This window comes from Aricia agestis, chromosome Z, assembly GCF_905147365.1.
Source record: "Aricia agestis chromosome Z, ilAriAges1.1, whole genome shotgun sequence".
NCBI classification, from domain to species: domain Eukaryota; kingdom Metazoa; phylum Arthropoda; class Insecta; order Lepidoptera; family Lycaenidae; genus Aricia; species Aricia agestis.
The window spans coordinates 4,407,825-4,424,631 of record NC_056428.1 but is presented as its reverse complement, the minus strand read 5'-3'; the positions used below and the strand labels follow the sequence as shown (position 1 = coordinate 4,424,631).

Here is a 16,807-nt window from a genome sequence, read left to right as displayed (position 1 = left end):
AAAATAAATTTATGAATATATTTTTTTTATTTAAACCTTCTTTATCGATGCACAAAAAAACTGCGTAGGTTAACTTTAAAGTTTATCGCGCGGAAATATTTTCCGGGATAAGCATCTAATAAAAGTATCCTGTGTCCTTTCCCGGGACTCAAAGTGTTTGATGTTTCCATATCAAACAACGAAATATGGTGGTTTGGGTGTGAAGAGATTGCAGAGACACACACTTTCGCATTTATAATATTAGTACCAGCACCCGTAGCATGGCTACAGTAGAAATACGAAAGTATAGACAAACAACGGAGATAAGTACTGGTCCCGATCTTTGTCCCGGCTAGCCGCGATCGACAAAAGTTTTAATTACAATGCCACTTTATGGCATAGACTATAGTCTACACTTTACGTCATACAGTGGGATTTTATTTAAAATTGGACTGTAGTCTATGACCTATGTCATACAGTGGCATTATATAATTAACATTTTGTCGATCGCGGCTAGCCGCGATAAAGATCGGAACGGTACCTTCAGTGTATCTCCGCTGTTTGTCTATACTTTCGTATTTCTACTGTAGCCATGCTACGGGTGCTGGTATGGATATAGCTAAACAACGTCTGTCGTCGCAGCTATTATCGGCGAAACATGGCGTTAGCGGTCATTGACTCCCTGTCAAAAACTTGTCATTTTCTATACAAAGCCGTGATTGACAACATCAGATACTTCACTGTCAATCGCGGTTTATTTATAGAAAATGACAAAGTTTTTGACAGGGAGTTAATGACCGCCACCGCCATGTTTCGTCGAGTACAGTATAATGTATAACAACTAACAAGTTTAGCGGGATTTTTAACCGCGACTAGCGAGCTTATAATAATATTATGTTCGGCTGTGGATATTTTTTTGACAAGTTGTTTACCGGTCCGCACGGCGCCGGCGGTCGAGTGATAAGAGGTTATCAGTGACGCTGCCGAATGTGGTGCCCAATTTTTTTTTTAATTCGTTTAAAAATTAATAAGTTTTACTTAGAAACAAAAGGAGAGACAAAAAAAGAGCACAGCTATTAACAAAATCGCCAAACAGCAAACTTATCCGGCCGTAAAGTGAAAGAGAGCTAAAAAGAACAATAACTATTAATAATACTTAATAATTGTTAGCCATGCAAGCGAAAGGGTGTCTTGTCTATCTGTTACCTCTTTTATCTTTACGTTTACGCCCACACCACTTATGTGTATTATTATTATTTAGCTGAAATTTAGTATGAAGATTCACTGAGTCCCGGGAAACGACATAGGATACTTTTTATCTGTAAAAATATGTACGGTTCACACGCGATACACATTTTTTAAAATGAAATAAGGGGGCAAACGAGCAAGCGGGTCATCTGATGGAAAGCAACTTCCGTCGCCCATGGACACTCGCAACATCAGAAGAGCAGGTGCGTTGCCAGCCTTTTAAGAGGGAAAAAGGGAGGGTAAGGAAGGGTATAGGGCAGGGGATTGGGCCTCCGGTAAACCCACTCACTCGGCGAAACACAGCGCAAGCGCTGTTTTACGCCGGTTTTCTGTGAGCCCGTGGTGTTTCTCCGGTCGAGCCGGCCCATTCGTGCCGAAGCATGCCTCTACCACTTGAAGTCTCTACTAGTTGACGGAATAGTATCGTTCCCCACACAGCCTTTATAAAAGACCCCCTTAAAATGTCTTGTAGAGTTTTAGTTTTTACAGTAATTTTTCATGACACTATCTAATTACAAACTAAGTACTATACCTTGTATTCTTCAAATCAAATTATAGAGAACAATTAAATACTAATACTTATTATAAAAATCGAACTTATTGAGTTTGTTACAATATGTTTGTTACTCCATCACGCTTAAACGGCTGCAGCGATTTATATTTGGCAAGGAGTTAGCTGACATCCTGGATTAACACATACCTATTATGCTACATTTTACTTCGAAAACATGTTTTATTCTTATGAGAAAAATCATTGAAAACGAGTTCACAAAAAATCATCTAACTAGTACTGTTAATACCTACGTTAATACGTATACAATACTTTTACTGAAAACCGCGGATCATAGCTAGTTTATTTGTAAGCAAATAAAATAAAATGTTGCGGTGTGGTCACAGTATTGACCTAGCTCGTACGTCATCGTAGAGGCAATAGAGGTCTCGATTCTCGGTTCTCGATACAGCCCCAGTACAACATCTGTCGCGTAGGGGACCTTTAGCGCGCAGGCGTACTATTTCGGCCATCAGTCACGCACCGCGAGGGGTTAAAACACGTTGCCGAGGTTAGAAGCCTATTCCCAACGATTATTACGAGTTTGTGAACGAAAATGGCTGAAAAACAGGAAGCCCCCGCGCCGGAGACCATAGGATTACTGGATAAAAAGGTTAGTTTTTTCGGCCACGAGTTTGACAATTTTGGTGCATGACATTGCGAGGTCAAAGGTTATTTTGACTATCTTAGAACGTTGGTTTACGATTGGAACATTTCAAATCAATAGTTATTTATATGGAATATTATCGCACATGTGTTATTGCTAAATAAGTAGCTGTGATTTGCCTAGCTTGTTAGTGAAGCGTGTCATAATATTTTTCTCCACTAAACGTTAAAATAAATATTCGTCTAAATGTAGAGTAGGAAAAATGAATGGAAAATAGAGAAGAACTCTGAACGACTTTACAAGCGCGCGCATTTGCTAAGAGTGAGGTTAGGAAAGTTATTAGTTTTTGACCGACTTCCAAAAAGGAGAAGGTAATACGTTCGGCTGTATACAGTGTATGCTGTATAGTATACAGTGTATACAGTATCTTTTTTTTGTATGTTCAATGATTACTCAGACGTTTATGAGCCGATTTTTAATATTATTTTTGTGTTGTATAGGGTTTAGCTCGAATTTGGTACCATGTTCACAAAAATGGTAATTTAATGATAGGATCCATGAGGAATCGAGGGGATTCCTTGAAATTTGTATGGAAACATATACTGATTTTGATTTTTTCTGAAGCGTTTGAAGTAAATGCTACCAAAAAGTAAGATTTCGCACCAGGTTAAACCCTGGATCCGAAGGTATACGCAACAGAACTTTTGAAACCTTATAGATACAGGTTCGGTGATTTTGGCGTTGTTCAAATAATTGAAAGCATAAGCCAATATAATATCAATTTGATTAATCATCATCATCACAACCTTATTACACCATGGGTCATCACATTATGACGCAATTATTAGTAGGTACTTTTCATGATATTTTGCATCGAAGCTGATGTTTTTGATGATTATTTCGCTGTTTGGAGACCGATTTTTAGGGTTCCGTAGCCAAATGGCAAAAACGGAACCCTTATAGATTCGTCATGTCTGTCTGTCTGTCTGTCCGTCCGTATGTCACAGCCACTTTTCTCCGAAACTATAAGAGCTATACTATTGAAACTTGGTAAGTAGATGTAGTCTGTGAACCGCATTAAGATTTTGACACAAAAATGGAAAAAATATTAAAAATTTTAGGGGTCCCCATAGGTACAACTGAAACAAAAAAAAAATTCATCTAAACTATGCGTGTGTGGTATCTATGAATAGGTCTTCAAAAATCATATTGAGGTTTCTAATATCATTTTTTTCTAACCTGAATAGTTTACGAGAGAGACTCGTCCAAAGTGATAAAATGTGTGTCCACCCCCTCTAACTTCTAATGATAATTCAAAAAAAAATATATGATGTACATTACTATAAAACTACCAACGAAAATTGGTTTGAACGAGATCTAGCAAGTAGATTTTTTTATACGTCGTAAATGGTAAACCTTAATTTAACTTTCATTAAATCAACTGAAATATAAAAATAAATCAAAAATCTTTTGATTTCATAGAAATAAACCTTATTGCTGCTGCGGAACCCTTCATAGGCGAGTCCAACTCGCACTTGGCCGCTTTTTAAAATTATTGTGTTGTTGTATTAAGTTAAAATCTAACTTTTGTATAATAATTACGAAAGTGGTGATCTGATGTTGGGCAGTCGAGGTAAATCCTTGAAATTTACTTAAATCAAATGGCGGTTAAGAAGTTTTTTCTAGTAACTTAAACATATGTTACAAATAAGTGAAATTTCAGATAAAGGTGCCTCTTGATCCGAAGGCATTGAACATAACTCCTGAACCTTTAAAGATAAAAGCTTGGAAATTGCAGCATTGCTTAGATAAGTGCAAGCATTTACCACAATTCCGCTTACAGTAACATAATATTGTGAATATGCAGTTAACATTCGTGGTGGTTATTTACGCATGAAGCCTTATCTTGTATGTAGATAACTAAAAAGAGTAAAATTATTATTTTTAATCAAGAAAATTAAACCGACTTCCAAGGTAAAAACAATAGTCTTAAAAATATGATCTAAAAAGTATGAAATAATTCTTATTCTTCATTAGCGCCTTTTTCGAAATTCGACTAAACCTCAACCAATTCTGTGCTCAATTTTCATTCTTCTGAATTCGGTACCTACTGGCTAAGTTCTATGTCAAGTATCTCAGTTCTGGGCTGGTACCGATTTCAAACGAATGAAAATCGAGAACATAATTGGTTAAGGTTTAGTCGAATTTCGAAAAAGGCGCTAATGAAGAATAAGAAATATATTTTCATACTTTTTGACCGACTTCCAAAAAGGAGGAGGTAATACGTTCGTCTGTATATATCTTTTTTTTAGATCATATTTTTAAGAATATATATAATTGTTTTTACCTTGGAAGTCAGTTTAAATTTTTTGCTAAAAAATAATGCAATATAATTTGATATGCCAATTTGTGAATATTAATAAAATTTAACGAGCATTTTATATAAATTCTGATATTTAGAGCGCATTAAACTTGTATTTCCTCTCCGCTAGGCGAGTTTTGCTAATTTTTAGAATTCGCCTTGGCGCCAAGCAGAAAATATATAATAACTAAGTATGTTTTAAATAATAAATTGTACCAATTTAAAAACTACTTACGCCCAGTTAATGATATTATGTCATATTAACTATGATTTTAGTGAACTGCGAGTATTTAAAGGTATTTTTTTGGATTGCCATTTAATTGTTATTGATTGTAGACGCGATAATGGGGTTTCAATGTATCAACTAGGTGACCCGGTGAACTTCATATCATTTCCCTTCTAATAACCTTCTCTGGACTTACACAAATATTTCAAGACTAAAATTAGCCAAATCGGTTCAGCCATTCTCTAGATTTTGGGCATTTTATTCCTCGTCAAGAAAAAATGCTGTGTTTACTGCAGTTGTAAAAAACTATGTCGCTTGTCATTTACATATTACAGCCCTCTTATGAACAAAGTATTAAGCACGTTAAATTATAGTTGTACCTACTTGGTTAAAATCACCATTTAAAAAAGAAACTTATCAAAATATGAACTCAAAGAGTTCAAGGAATCTTGAATGGGCCAAACATTCTTTACTTGCTTGTAGGGTAGAGGATTGGCATACTTTACCATCAATCAATATTAGAACGGGGTCGCACTGAACACAATATCGACGGTCCCTACGTATAATGCACGTCTGTCACCCTTTAAACTCCCTATTATTACTCTTGTCTCGAGACCTAGGGGGCTTTGGCCAGGTGACAGAATTTTTGGAACAACTGGGCATTGGCATAAGAAAGAGTCCCCTTTAGAAAGTAAATAAGGGAAGCGTTATTCAAAGTCTTAAGCATTCTTCGCTTTACAATTATGTATTAAAAACTATAATCCATTTTCAATTTGTCACCTCGTTGTCAACAGACTTCAACCATAAGTAAAAGAGTATAATTCATATGTTATAGGCTTGTCACTCAAAAATCTGTCATTTCTCATGTGTGTGTGTTGTAGTGTGTGTAATGTTTTATTTGTTAAAAAAATGTATGATAAAAGCATAATTTCAAAATAATATTAGTTCGATGCACTCCTTCACCATATAAACTATAACTGTGCAAAATTTCATGCACGTACGTTTCCCCATTTTTCGTAAAAAGGGTTAAGTACAAAGTTTTTCGCTTGCGTATTAATATAATCTAGATTTTAATGTTTTGTAGTTTTCATGGTTCCTTTTAGTTGAAAAGAGGACATTAATTCAAAGGTGGTCCTATTCATATAGAAAAACTGTTTCAAGAAGTTCTTATTACATTAAAACTAGCTATTTGACCGAGCTTTGCTCGTACCGAAACCCCCTATGTACTAAATTTCATGAAAATCGTTGGAGCCGATTCCGAGATTATTATATATATATATATATATATATACTTTAGGATGTGTACGTGTTCCTTTTAGAGAGTTCACTGTGAAAGTAGCAGCGCTGAAAGACCAAACATTTTTTTCACTTTTGTATGGGCAAGGGCCCGAGCGTCACGAGTTTTCCCATACAAAAGTGAAAAAAAATTTGGTCTTTCAGCGCTGCTACTTTCACAGTGAACTCTGTACAAGGAACACGTACACACCCTAAAGTATTATCACTTATTTTTGTTACACCCTGTATAAGAATTGCTCGTTTAAAGATATAAGAGGCAAGTAATCCCGGGCCCCGGCCCACGCGTTCTCAATTCAATTTGGTTTGACGTCACACATCCCTACGCAAAAGCCCCGTTTGGGCACTTCCGTATTATGGACTGACGCAAGTGATAATACGTCTTGTGTATGTAGTATTACAAAATTGATTACGAATATTTTGGTCCTATATATTGTGTTATTGGTGTGATGTACTATCAGAGAAGTTGAGTTCTAAGCAAATGGTGGACCAAAGTAATTTGGTCGCGTTATGTCAAACCCATCCGACCGATCTCTAAAGTTAATATGTAAGTACCTAGCGGAATAGAGAAACAAAGGCCTGAGCAAGAGAGATGTCACTATCAGTAACACAGCTGCGTGATAAAAAGAGACGTGTGATACATGACAGCAGCACTCTTTTTTTGACGTCCAGTTTAAATCCGTTCTGCGGTTTGGCCGTGAAAACTGAAGAGGTAACAGACATACAGACAGACAGATACACTTTCACATATTGCGCAATATGCTATGTCAAAAAACTTAAGTACATAAGTACTAATAATTACTACTATTTTTTTCTTTTTGTACCCTGTGAGGGACCTGTGACCCTCTCCTAGGACCGCACATGATAAGGCAATGATGTAATGACAAAACAGAGATAGATGGCCGACGGGTCAGTTACTTCTTAATATAGCTCCATTGTACTCTAACTACAGATTGTTCACGATTATTTTTACCTTCTACAGGACCTTATGCTGACCACACAAGGGCTATTATTAAATAAACTTAGTTATAAAATTACTTTCAACGCAATGCCCTAACTAGATAGATTAAGTACATCCTGCCAAGCTACACCTACTGAGCTAGGGTTGCCATCACCCAAATTCCCTTTGCCGGTCGGGCACGACAAAATTCCCGGACATTTGGCCGAAATGTGGTTATTTCCCAGGACACCTCTTAAACAGTATTTACGATAACGTCTTGCCAATTTTTGCTTTTCTAACAAGAATTTGTAAAAATCTGACTAACTCGAGTCCGTGCAAGAAACCGTGTGTATGCTTAGCGAGTTTTTATCTTTCGTTTATTGCTGCATGACTTAAAAGTTAAATTTCTCTCATCAAAAGTGTTTGGATTTCACCCGGACGCTTTTCAAAAACCCGGCCGGACGGTTCCCGGACGCCCTTCAAACTAGGACAAATTCGGGGAAATCCGGACGGATGGCAACCCTATACTGAGCTGTGTTTCAAATTAAATAATCTTTAAGATTAAAGACTATTTTTAACCGACTTTCAACAAGAAGGTGTGTATATCTTTGGCTCTTTATCAATACTAATATTATAATGTACTAGCTTTTACCCGCGGCTTCGCTCGCGTTAAGAAGTATTATTATATACAAATTTTCATCCCCTATTTTAACCCCTTGGAGGTCGAATTGATCAAAATCCTTTCTTAGCAGACGCCTACGTCATAACAGCTACCTACATGCTAAATTTCAGCCCGATCCGTCCAGTGGATTAGGCTGCAGCTGTGCGTTGATAGATCACCATGTCAGTCAGTCACCTTCGAGTTTTATATATTTAGATTATATAAATGCGAAAGTTAGTCTGTCTGTCTCTTCACGCCCGATGAATCGATTTTGCTGAAATTTCAGCAACTATTTAGTAAACTGTGATTTAACTACACATACTAAGCTATTTTCCTTGCCTACTATAGCGACAATTATCTAAATACTACATACTACATAATATAATCAGTAATCACATAATCCTAACTGATAGTTAAAAATATGTAAGCTTGAAAAGCTTAAAGTATTAACTACCCACAGTTAACTATCGGCTCAACTATGACAGTAATGACATACCGAGAGATAAGCGGGTGCATCGTCCACTGGTCATTTACCCTAAGGGCCAAATCTGGTCCATGTTTATGGACCCAAACCTGGGACAAAAATGTCCTCCACACATAAAATTATTAATTATCTCTCGGCTGATGTCATCCCTATGATTGTGTACCAGTCAAGTATTTGGTGGGAACAGGAACAGGTAACATGCCAACAAGATTGTTAGTCTTTGGATTCACTGTGGTAGTAGTAGAGTTACAGCTTTTATAAATATTAAATACTTACATAATATAATACAGTTAATCTGTTTGTCCGTCTGTCTGTCCGCGGTTTTGCTCAGAAACTATACCTAGGTCCTATAAAGCTGTAATTCGGCATGAATGCACATATTATTGAGGATGCCGACAAAATGGTGTATAAAACTTTAAAAATATATTTTTTATGGTACCTCCCCTACACTTGAAGCGGGGATGATTTTTCTATTTCGCGTCCAACACACCGTGTGTGGTGTCCCGTGTCGTTGGATAGGTCTTTTAATGAAAATATTAAGACTATTCATAGATCAATTTCCGATTTACAGATCCATTTGTGAAATATTATGAGTTGAGAGAACACACGAGAATTTTATATATATTATAAGATTAATAAGATTTTCCGTTCTCTATGGTAGTCACTAGTCTCTACGTACCTACTAGTTAGCCACGGCACACCTGCATTATTCAAAAAACTCTTTCAGGTATCATGTAGTTACCAAAATATCAATATCCTACTACCTCTCAATCTTATTTAGATAATACTGGCAGTTAGTACAATGATACTTTTTGCGACCGCGACGATGGCTCCTCAAAGTACTCGGGCAAATATTTTTTCCTTAAATTAACCACACGCACGATATCAATGATTCACTTGTTAGTTGTTGTGACATTTTGTTATAGAATTATCTTGAAAATTGTTTTATGGCTTAAATAAAAAATAAAAATAAAATAAATGCTAACCCCTAAATATAATTTTAAATCCTACCCAAGTTTTTATTAAGTATAACAAAGTTCCGAGGGTTACGACGTAGAAGGACATCTAAAATGCAGGCTAAATGATCCACATAGGTCCTTGGTCCTGCAATGTAAACCTCACCCTTAGCCAATATGGTTTTGTTAATTTTATTGTAGGAAAAATCGCAAATGACACAATATAGTATACAATTTTAGCTAACGGCTCAGTGTAGAAATTATGGTACCTCAACATCCAGTTTTCTACGAATATAAATAAATAGATGCTTTCAAGGAAATGCTCGTAAATATTAAAATTAATGTTAATAATGACACGACAATAATTAATTAATAATAACGTTGAGTGACAGCGAGTGCAGTTTTTATTAGTTTGTTTGTCTGTCTCATAAAGCGGCAAGGAAAAATCCATCACCGTATTGAAAAGATCGTAGATTTTAAGATCGAAGATAGAAATATATGCGTATATTTTACTACATACTTTCGACTGGTGTATACTATTATTTGGGTACAATTCTTGACTATTTTTTAGAAAATACATGGTCCTTCGAGCGCTACAAACCTAATTCGTAACTATTTAAACCGATAATTTGGTCAGGAATCAGGCTGCTTGACCAAGTTATACCTAATTATAAGAAACAAAAATATTAAACTAAATTAATAAAACATAATTAAGAAAAAATTAGGAAAGAAGAACTCAGGCTAAAAACAAGTCAACTACTTTTTCTTTTTTTACATTAGTGGGAACGAGATAAGTAGATAACTACTTTCCAGTTAGGTGTATTATGTAATATTATCTACAAGTTCGACAACCAACAGATAACTAAGTACTATAAGAGTAAAAATAAATAAAGTCGTTGAAAACTTCCTTTATAAAGGATTTGAAAAGTTGAAATACTTCGAGGAAAAATGATTCTGTATCATGAATAGCCAAAAAAGGCTGGTAAAAACTAAGGAGCTGTACGTGCGCACGCGTTGACATCGTGATTCGTGTTAATGTGTTTTGTGTATCTGTTCTAATAATATACAGATAAAAATATAAACATAACATAGATCCAGGCAAAATTGACGATAGCAAGTTTGGTTGGGAACACTATAGACACTGGACTTGAGATTCCAATCTAGTAATCCAATCCAGCGCTGGATTGCTACTGGAATAATGTAAACGAGCACTGGAATGCAATTCAGTGCATTCTAGCGTTGAATTGGATCACTGGACTAAGTAGTGTAAACCGGCCATTATACACGTTGTTGACATAATAAAATAAATTTATTATGTCTATACCATAAAGTTAATATACCTAGCGGAATTATAGAGCAACAATCTTGAGCTGTCAAACGAAACCGAATTTGATTTACGTCTGTATGTGAAAATTTGTTTACGTGTAAACTTACACAAGCATCTTTCTGAGAAATTAAATTGTCAACGTCCGATAAGTGCCGACTGGACGTAAAAAAAAAGATGAAAAAAAAATGGTTCTGCTGTCATGTATCACACGTCTCTGTTCCACGCAGTGTTACTGACATCTTGCTTGCTCAGGCCCTTGTTTCTCTCTTCCGCTAGGTATATTAACTTTATGGTCTATTCACTCCAGAGGGGTTAGTGCGAGTTTTATTCGATCATACGCATCGAGCACGTTAACGCGAATTTATATGGAATCAAAGCAGCGCCATCTACTGGCTAACGTGGATACTGCTTTGATCCCATATAAATTCGCGTAAACGTGCTCGATGCTTCGGATCGAATAAAACTCGCACTAACCCCTCTGTTCATTTCTAGCCTACCTACTACTTGAAAAAGGGAAATCTCATACAACTTTCTCATGCCAGCGACTGGAGTGTATCCCACTTTCATACTAATTACTGGCCTAAGCAATAAAGCACAGTTGCGCTTAGAAAACGTAGTAAGAATTACATGGAAAGCAAAATTAAATAATTATTGTAATAAAGAAGAAACCTTTCTATTTTGTACGTTTAAATTAGCTGTTATTTATGATTTAGATAAAAAAGATTCACAACAATAATTAATATTTAAAACATAAAAGACAAAATATTATATTATTATCAATTGAATGACTCGACCGAACGTCGATTGGACGATCGTCACTCAACGTCCAACTAGTTAGCGATTTGTAACATAGCCATTTGAAGATAGCGGACATGAAATCAGTCAGGTAATTGAACGTATTTCACTTTTTTCCCACTGTGGCGTTAGTAATCACTAAAACATGGCGTCAAACAGCTCGCACAGCTGATAGCATTGTGTTGATATTTTGTCGATGAAATTTACTTAATTTGTAATAAAATATTATGACAGCGTAGATTTACGTACTTACCTATTACTACCCCGTTAACCGCTACATAAAAAAATTAAAGCATCCCATTTATTTAACGGCCATGTTCGTCGGCGTATTTTTGGACAAACCTTTTATTGCGCATGTCCAAAAGATGTCATGGCAACGCCATAACAAGTTGCTGGTCAAGTCGTAAACAACGTCTTAATTGTTTATACATGATTAAAATAATAAAAGCTAAACTAAATACATAAGCCTAAATTGTCTAACAGCCGCACAAATAATTTATTTAACACTATGATAGTGTTTGATTATTTTATTTTGGAAAATATGGATATGGATCACTTGGAAAAATTTAAAAATTTAATTGTTTTTTTATGAATTAATAAGAGGGCAAACGAGCAAAAGGGTCACCTGATGGAAAGCAACTTCCGTCACCCATGGACACTCGTAGCATCAGAAGAGATGCAGGTGCGTTGCCGGCATTTTAAGAGGGAATAGGGTAACAGGGGAGGGTAGGGATGGGAAGGGAAGGAAATAAACGCCACCAACAAATTGCAATTGGGTTAAATGTCAAGTCGTAAACAGTTGTCGTTGCTATGGCATGACATGATTTGGACATGCGCAATAACTAGGTTTTGCAGCGAATGCGCTAAAAATTACGCCGACGAACACGGCCAACATTAAAGATCGCCCAAATCTCTACCAATTATATTGGCTCTAGGTCCTTTCCCTGAAAAAGAACCAGCCTGCGCCACTTATATATTGTGCATTTATTTTAGTCGGGTAATATAAATAAGTCGTGTTGTTTGCTAAGGTTGTCACTTGTCAGTTTTGTTTACATTCACTTTTCTAAGTATAATGCGGCCGGAAACTACGGACATCCGCGTTGGGCCCTACCAATTGTGGTACAGACTACAGCCTCTACGATTGTCCTTCATAAACTGTTTCATAGAATCAAGATCATAGCAGAAAGTAATTAAATAAAGAAAAAAAAATGGTACTAAGGAACGCATCCAAAATTCCAAATCATTCTGAAATCATAAAGTGCTCATTACCTTCTTCTAGGCAGCGCCAAAAATATTTCCCGTACCGAAAATCGCTACCTACACTACATCACGAACTCTACATCAAAGAGAATGTAATCACTACGTTTAGCATCTTAAAATTTAAATTCAACTCAAAATGTACAGGAAATATACTTATCTTTGATCGGTACTTACCTACGTACTACGAGTATTAAATACATGAGTACATAGCGTTAATCGTTATACATAGTTATTTACTCTGCCGGAGCGAATTGATACAGAACACAGCTAAAATAAATGTTACACTTTGTGCTGTGGTGTGTATTTATTTGGGTAAACTTTTATATCGTCGGCCAGTACTCGGCAGTGTAACTCACCGAGAGGTTTTCCGCTCTCCCACTTTTGGCGCGAAAGTGAACAGAATAAATTCGAATTTTAAATATTACGAACACTGTTATTTTTTATGAACAATACCTATTTAATTGCATAGATTGTCACGATACATTCCATTCGCTTTCAAGGTTTTGTACATTGTGTTAAGTTGTATATTGATATTAAAAGATACCATGAGTTTTAATGAAAAAGTGAGTAAACTGAAAATTGATATGGAGAAGTGTGCGTATGATAATGAAGCTTTTGCGTTGACTGAGAAAAATCTATGGATGTCTAAGGTATTTCTAACATTTGTATTAAAAATATATTACTTAGTTACTAAGTGTTTTGCAAAATGAAAGGGTAAGTTTCTTATACCTAACTAACCTAACCTTGTTCGGTAGTCGTGCTTTTCCATGCATAACGGATTGTATCAATGATTATGTTGTATAACTTCATATTGAAATACGTTTAAACGAGCAATTCTTGTATATATATAAATATATAATTGGAATCTCAGAATCGGCTCCAACGATTTTCATGAAATTTAGTTTATAGGGGGTTTCGGGGGCAATAAATCGATCTAGCTAGGGATCATTTTCAGAAAATGTCATTTAATTCGTGTTTTATCGAATACCGAGCTAAGCTCGGTCAAATAGCTAGTAGTTTATTATCTTACTGTTAGGTGATAATGGTTAATAACTTACTTGTAAGAAGTAAGAACGGTACAAAAAGTGAAAAAAATCCTACAAAGCCGATCCACAGAATTCGTCGAATGTCAATATAATAACTGGATACAAAGAGGATAATATAATAAACTAGTTACGTAACATGGATACTTATAGTTAACTATTAATTTCAAATTCAGAGTATAATTTTTTCTTATAAGTAATATCATTTTGATCAAGTTGTTTAAGGTTTATAATCTTAAATTCGTCATATTATTATGTATCCTGCAAAGAAAATTGAAACAACCATAGTTTGTTACTACATGTTTCGATATGTTCAAAATTCTATTTGTGTTGTATAGGGTATAACTCGAATTTGGTACCATGTTCACAAAAGTGGTGATCTGATGATGGGATCCTGGAGAAATCGACGGGACTCCTTGAAATTTGTATGGAAACATATAGTGATTTCAATTTTTTCTGAAGCATTCGAGGTAAATGCTACCAAAAAGTAAGATTTCGCACCAGGTTATACCCTGGATCCGAAGGTACCCAACAGAACTTTTGAGTCCTTATAGATACAGGTTCGGGGATTTCGGCGTTGTTTAAACAACTGAAAGCATAAGCATAAGCATAAGCATAACACATCAATTTATTTGATCATCATCATCAAAATCATAATTATGCCATGGGTCATCACATTATGACCCAATTATTGATGCTTTTCGTGATATTTTGCATCGAAGCAGATGTTTTTGATGATTATTTCGCTGTTTGTGGACCGATTTTCAAAATTCTTGTGTTGTTGTATAGGATATAATCTTAATTTTTGTATAATAATTACGAAAGTGGTGAGCTGATGATGGGATCTATGAGCAATCGAGGGAAATCCTTGAAATTTATCAAAAGACTCATAGTGATTAAAATGTTGTTTCTAGTAACTTAAACATATGTTACGAATAAGAGAACGTTCATATGAAGGTGTCTCTTGGTCCAAAGGCACTGAACAGAACTCCTGAACCTTTAAAGATAAAAGTTTTTAAATTGCAGCATCGCTTAGATAACTGCAAGCATTTGCCACAATTTCGCTTACAGTAACATAATGTGAATAGTTAACATTCGTAGTGGTTATTTACGCATAAAGCCTTATCTTGTAGATAACTAAAAAGAGTGAAATTATTATTTTTAACAAAAAATTAAAACCGACCGAACTAAAAAGTATTAAATAACTCTTACTCTATAATAGTGCCTTTTTCAGAATTCGTCTTAATCTCAACTATTTCTGTACATACTACAGTCTTCATTATTTGAAGTCGGTACCAGCTAATTTTATCGTGAGTTCAGTCAATGTCAGAATATCTGAAGCTTTTGCGACTGGTACCGACTTCAAAGTAATGAAGACTGTAGTATGTACAGAAATAGTTGAGATAAGGGAAAATTGTGGAAAAAAACGGGAGGAAATTATTTGAAAGGGCTTATCTCACGAACTACTGGAGCAAATTTTCTGTTTTTTGGCACAGATAAGAAGTAGACCACGTGAAGGATCATATGCTACTTTTTTGTGGACTAATTATTTGTCTGTGAAATATCAAATTTACGCGGGCGAAGCTGCGCGGAACGTTACATTTCGCGTGGTCACGACATCATGCGCAAAACGGCTGGACCATTTTGCTGTGGAATAAAGATACTTTGAGTCCCGAAAAAGAACATAGGATACATTGTCCCGGAAAAATGTACGGTTACTGCACAATATACTTTTATGATGTGCGAGTAAACTATTCAATTTATTTTAATGGAATTTGGTATGGCGATACTTTGAGTCTCGGGAAAGGACAAGGGATACTTTTTATCCCGGAAAATATATAGGGTTCCCGGCCCCGCACAATAAACTTTTATGATTCTCGCCTAAACTATTTAATCTATTTTGATGAAATTTGGCATGGAGATACTAATTTGAATCTGGGACAAGGAATGTTTTTTGTCCCGGAAAAATGTGCGGTTCTCACACAATATACTTTTTGATTTGCGCGTAAACGACTCAATCGATGTACGGGAACAACTATAAACAGCTAGTTGTAATATAATAATGTATTGTACTTAAAGGCTGCCTTCTCATTACGTCGTAAGCAGTGCGGCCGCGGCAGCCGCACTGCTTGCGACGTAATGTGAAGGCGCTCTTACCGTATTGCATTTAACTACTTGTCCTGCAGGTCTGTCTGCAGATCCATCTGTCTATTTGTTTTTGTTACCATTTCACGCTTATACTCCTGAATAAACGTTATTGAAATTTCATATGGAGACAATGAAAGGAAAGGACATTAAATAAGATACTTTTTGTTTTAGAAATATTATGTCGGTTTCGCAATAGACGAATTTCGGCGCAACATCTATACTGTACTCGGCGAACCGCGAAACATGGCGGTAGCGGTCATTGACTCCCTGTCAAAAAATCTATACAAAGCCGCGATTGACAACATCTGATACTTCATCGTCAATCGCGATTTATAATATGGAAAATGACGAGTTTTTGACAGGGAGTCAATTACCGCTACCGCCATGTTTCGCCGAGTACAGTATAGTTATTAATTTACATTTTCCCGAGTTCTCCTTTTTCCAATGTCGGTAAAACTGATAAGTAAATGGGGTCAATGACCCGAATGCATGAATTCGAACCCGAAGCCTCATTAGGCTGAATCTAAATCTGTTCCAAACGAGTTTATTTGAATTCTAAATTTCTTTTATTTGAGAGAGATCCGATGCACACATCCACACTTAATTGACATTGAATGAAACGAAATCGGAAATCCTCAATCCATACTAATATAATTAATGCGAAAATGTGTCTGTCTGTTACTTCTTCACGCTTAAACCGCTGAACCGATTTTGATGAAATTTTGGTTATTGGTATAGAGATAGTTTGAGTTCCGGGAAAGGACACAAGTAGGATACTTTTTATCCAGGAAAATGTACGGTTCGCGCGAGACGTGGCGGGCGTCATCCATACTATACTAATACTATAGGTAAATGCGAAAGTGTGTCTGTCCGTCTATCTGTCTGTCTGTCTGTCTGTTACCTCTTCACGCCCAAACTGCTCAACTGA

General features: G+C 35.9%; 1 protein-coding gene across 2 annotated transcripts in view; it reads left to right on the top strand.

Annotated features, from left to right (window-relative positions):
- Nucleotides 1-2,240: 2,240 nt before the first annotated feature.
- The window catches only part of LOC121738384 (facilitated trehalose transporter Tret1), a 76,949-nt gene continuing 62,382 nt past the window's right edge, over nucleotides 2,241-16,807 (top strand). Inside the window, exon 1 of one of the 2 annotated variants that reach the window (XM_042130395.1) lies at nucleotides 2,241-2,390. In XM_042130395.1, coding sequence (XP_041986329.1) covers nucleotides 2,334-2,390 — 57 coding nt within the window. In that variant the 5' untranslated portion in view covers nucleotides 2,241-2,333. Of the gene's footprint in view, nucleotides 2,391-13,048; nucleotides 13,339-16,807 lie in introns of those variants that run through there. The other variant, XM_042130393.1, reaches the window with a different exon arrangement.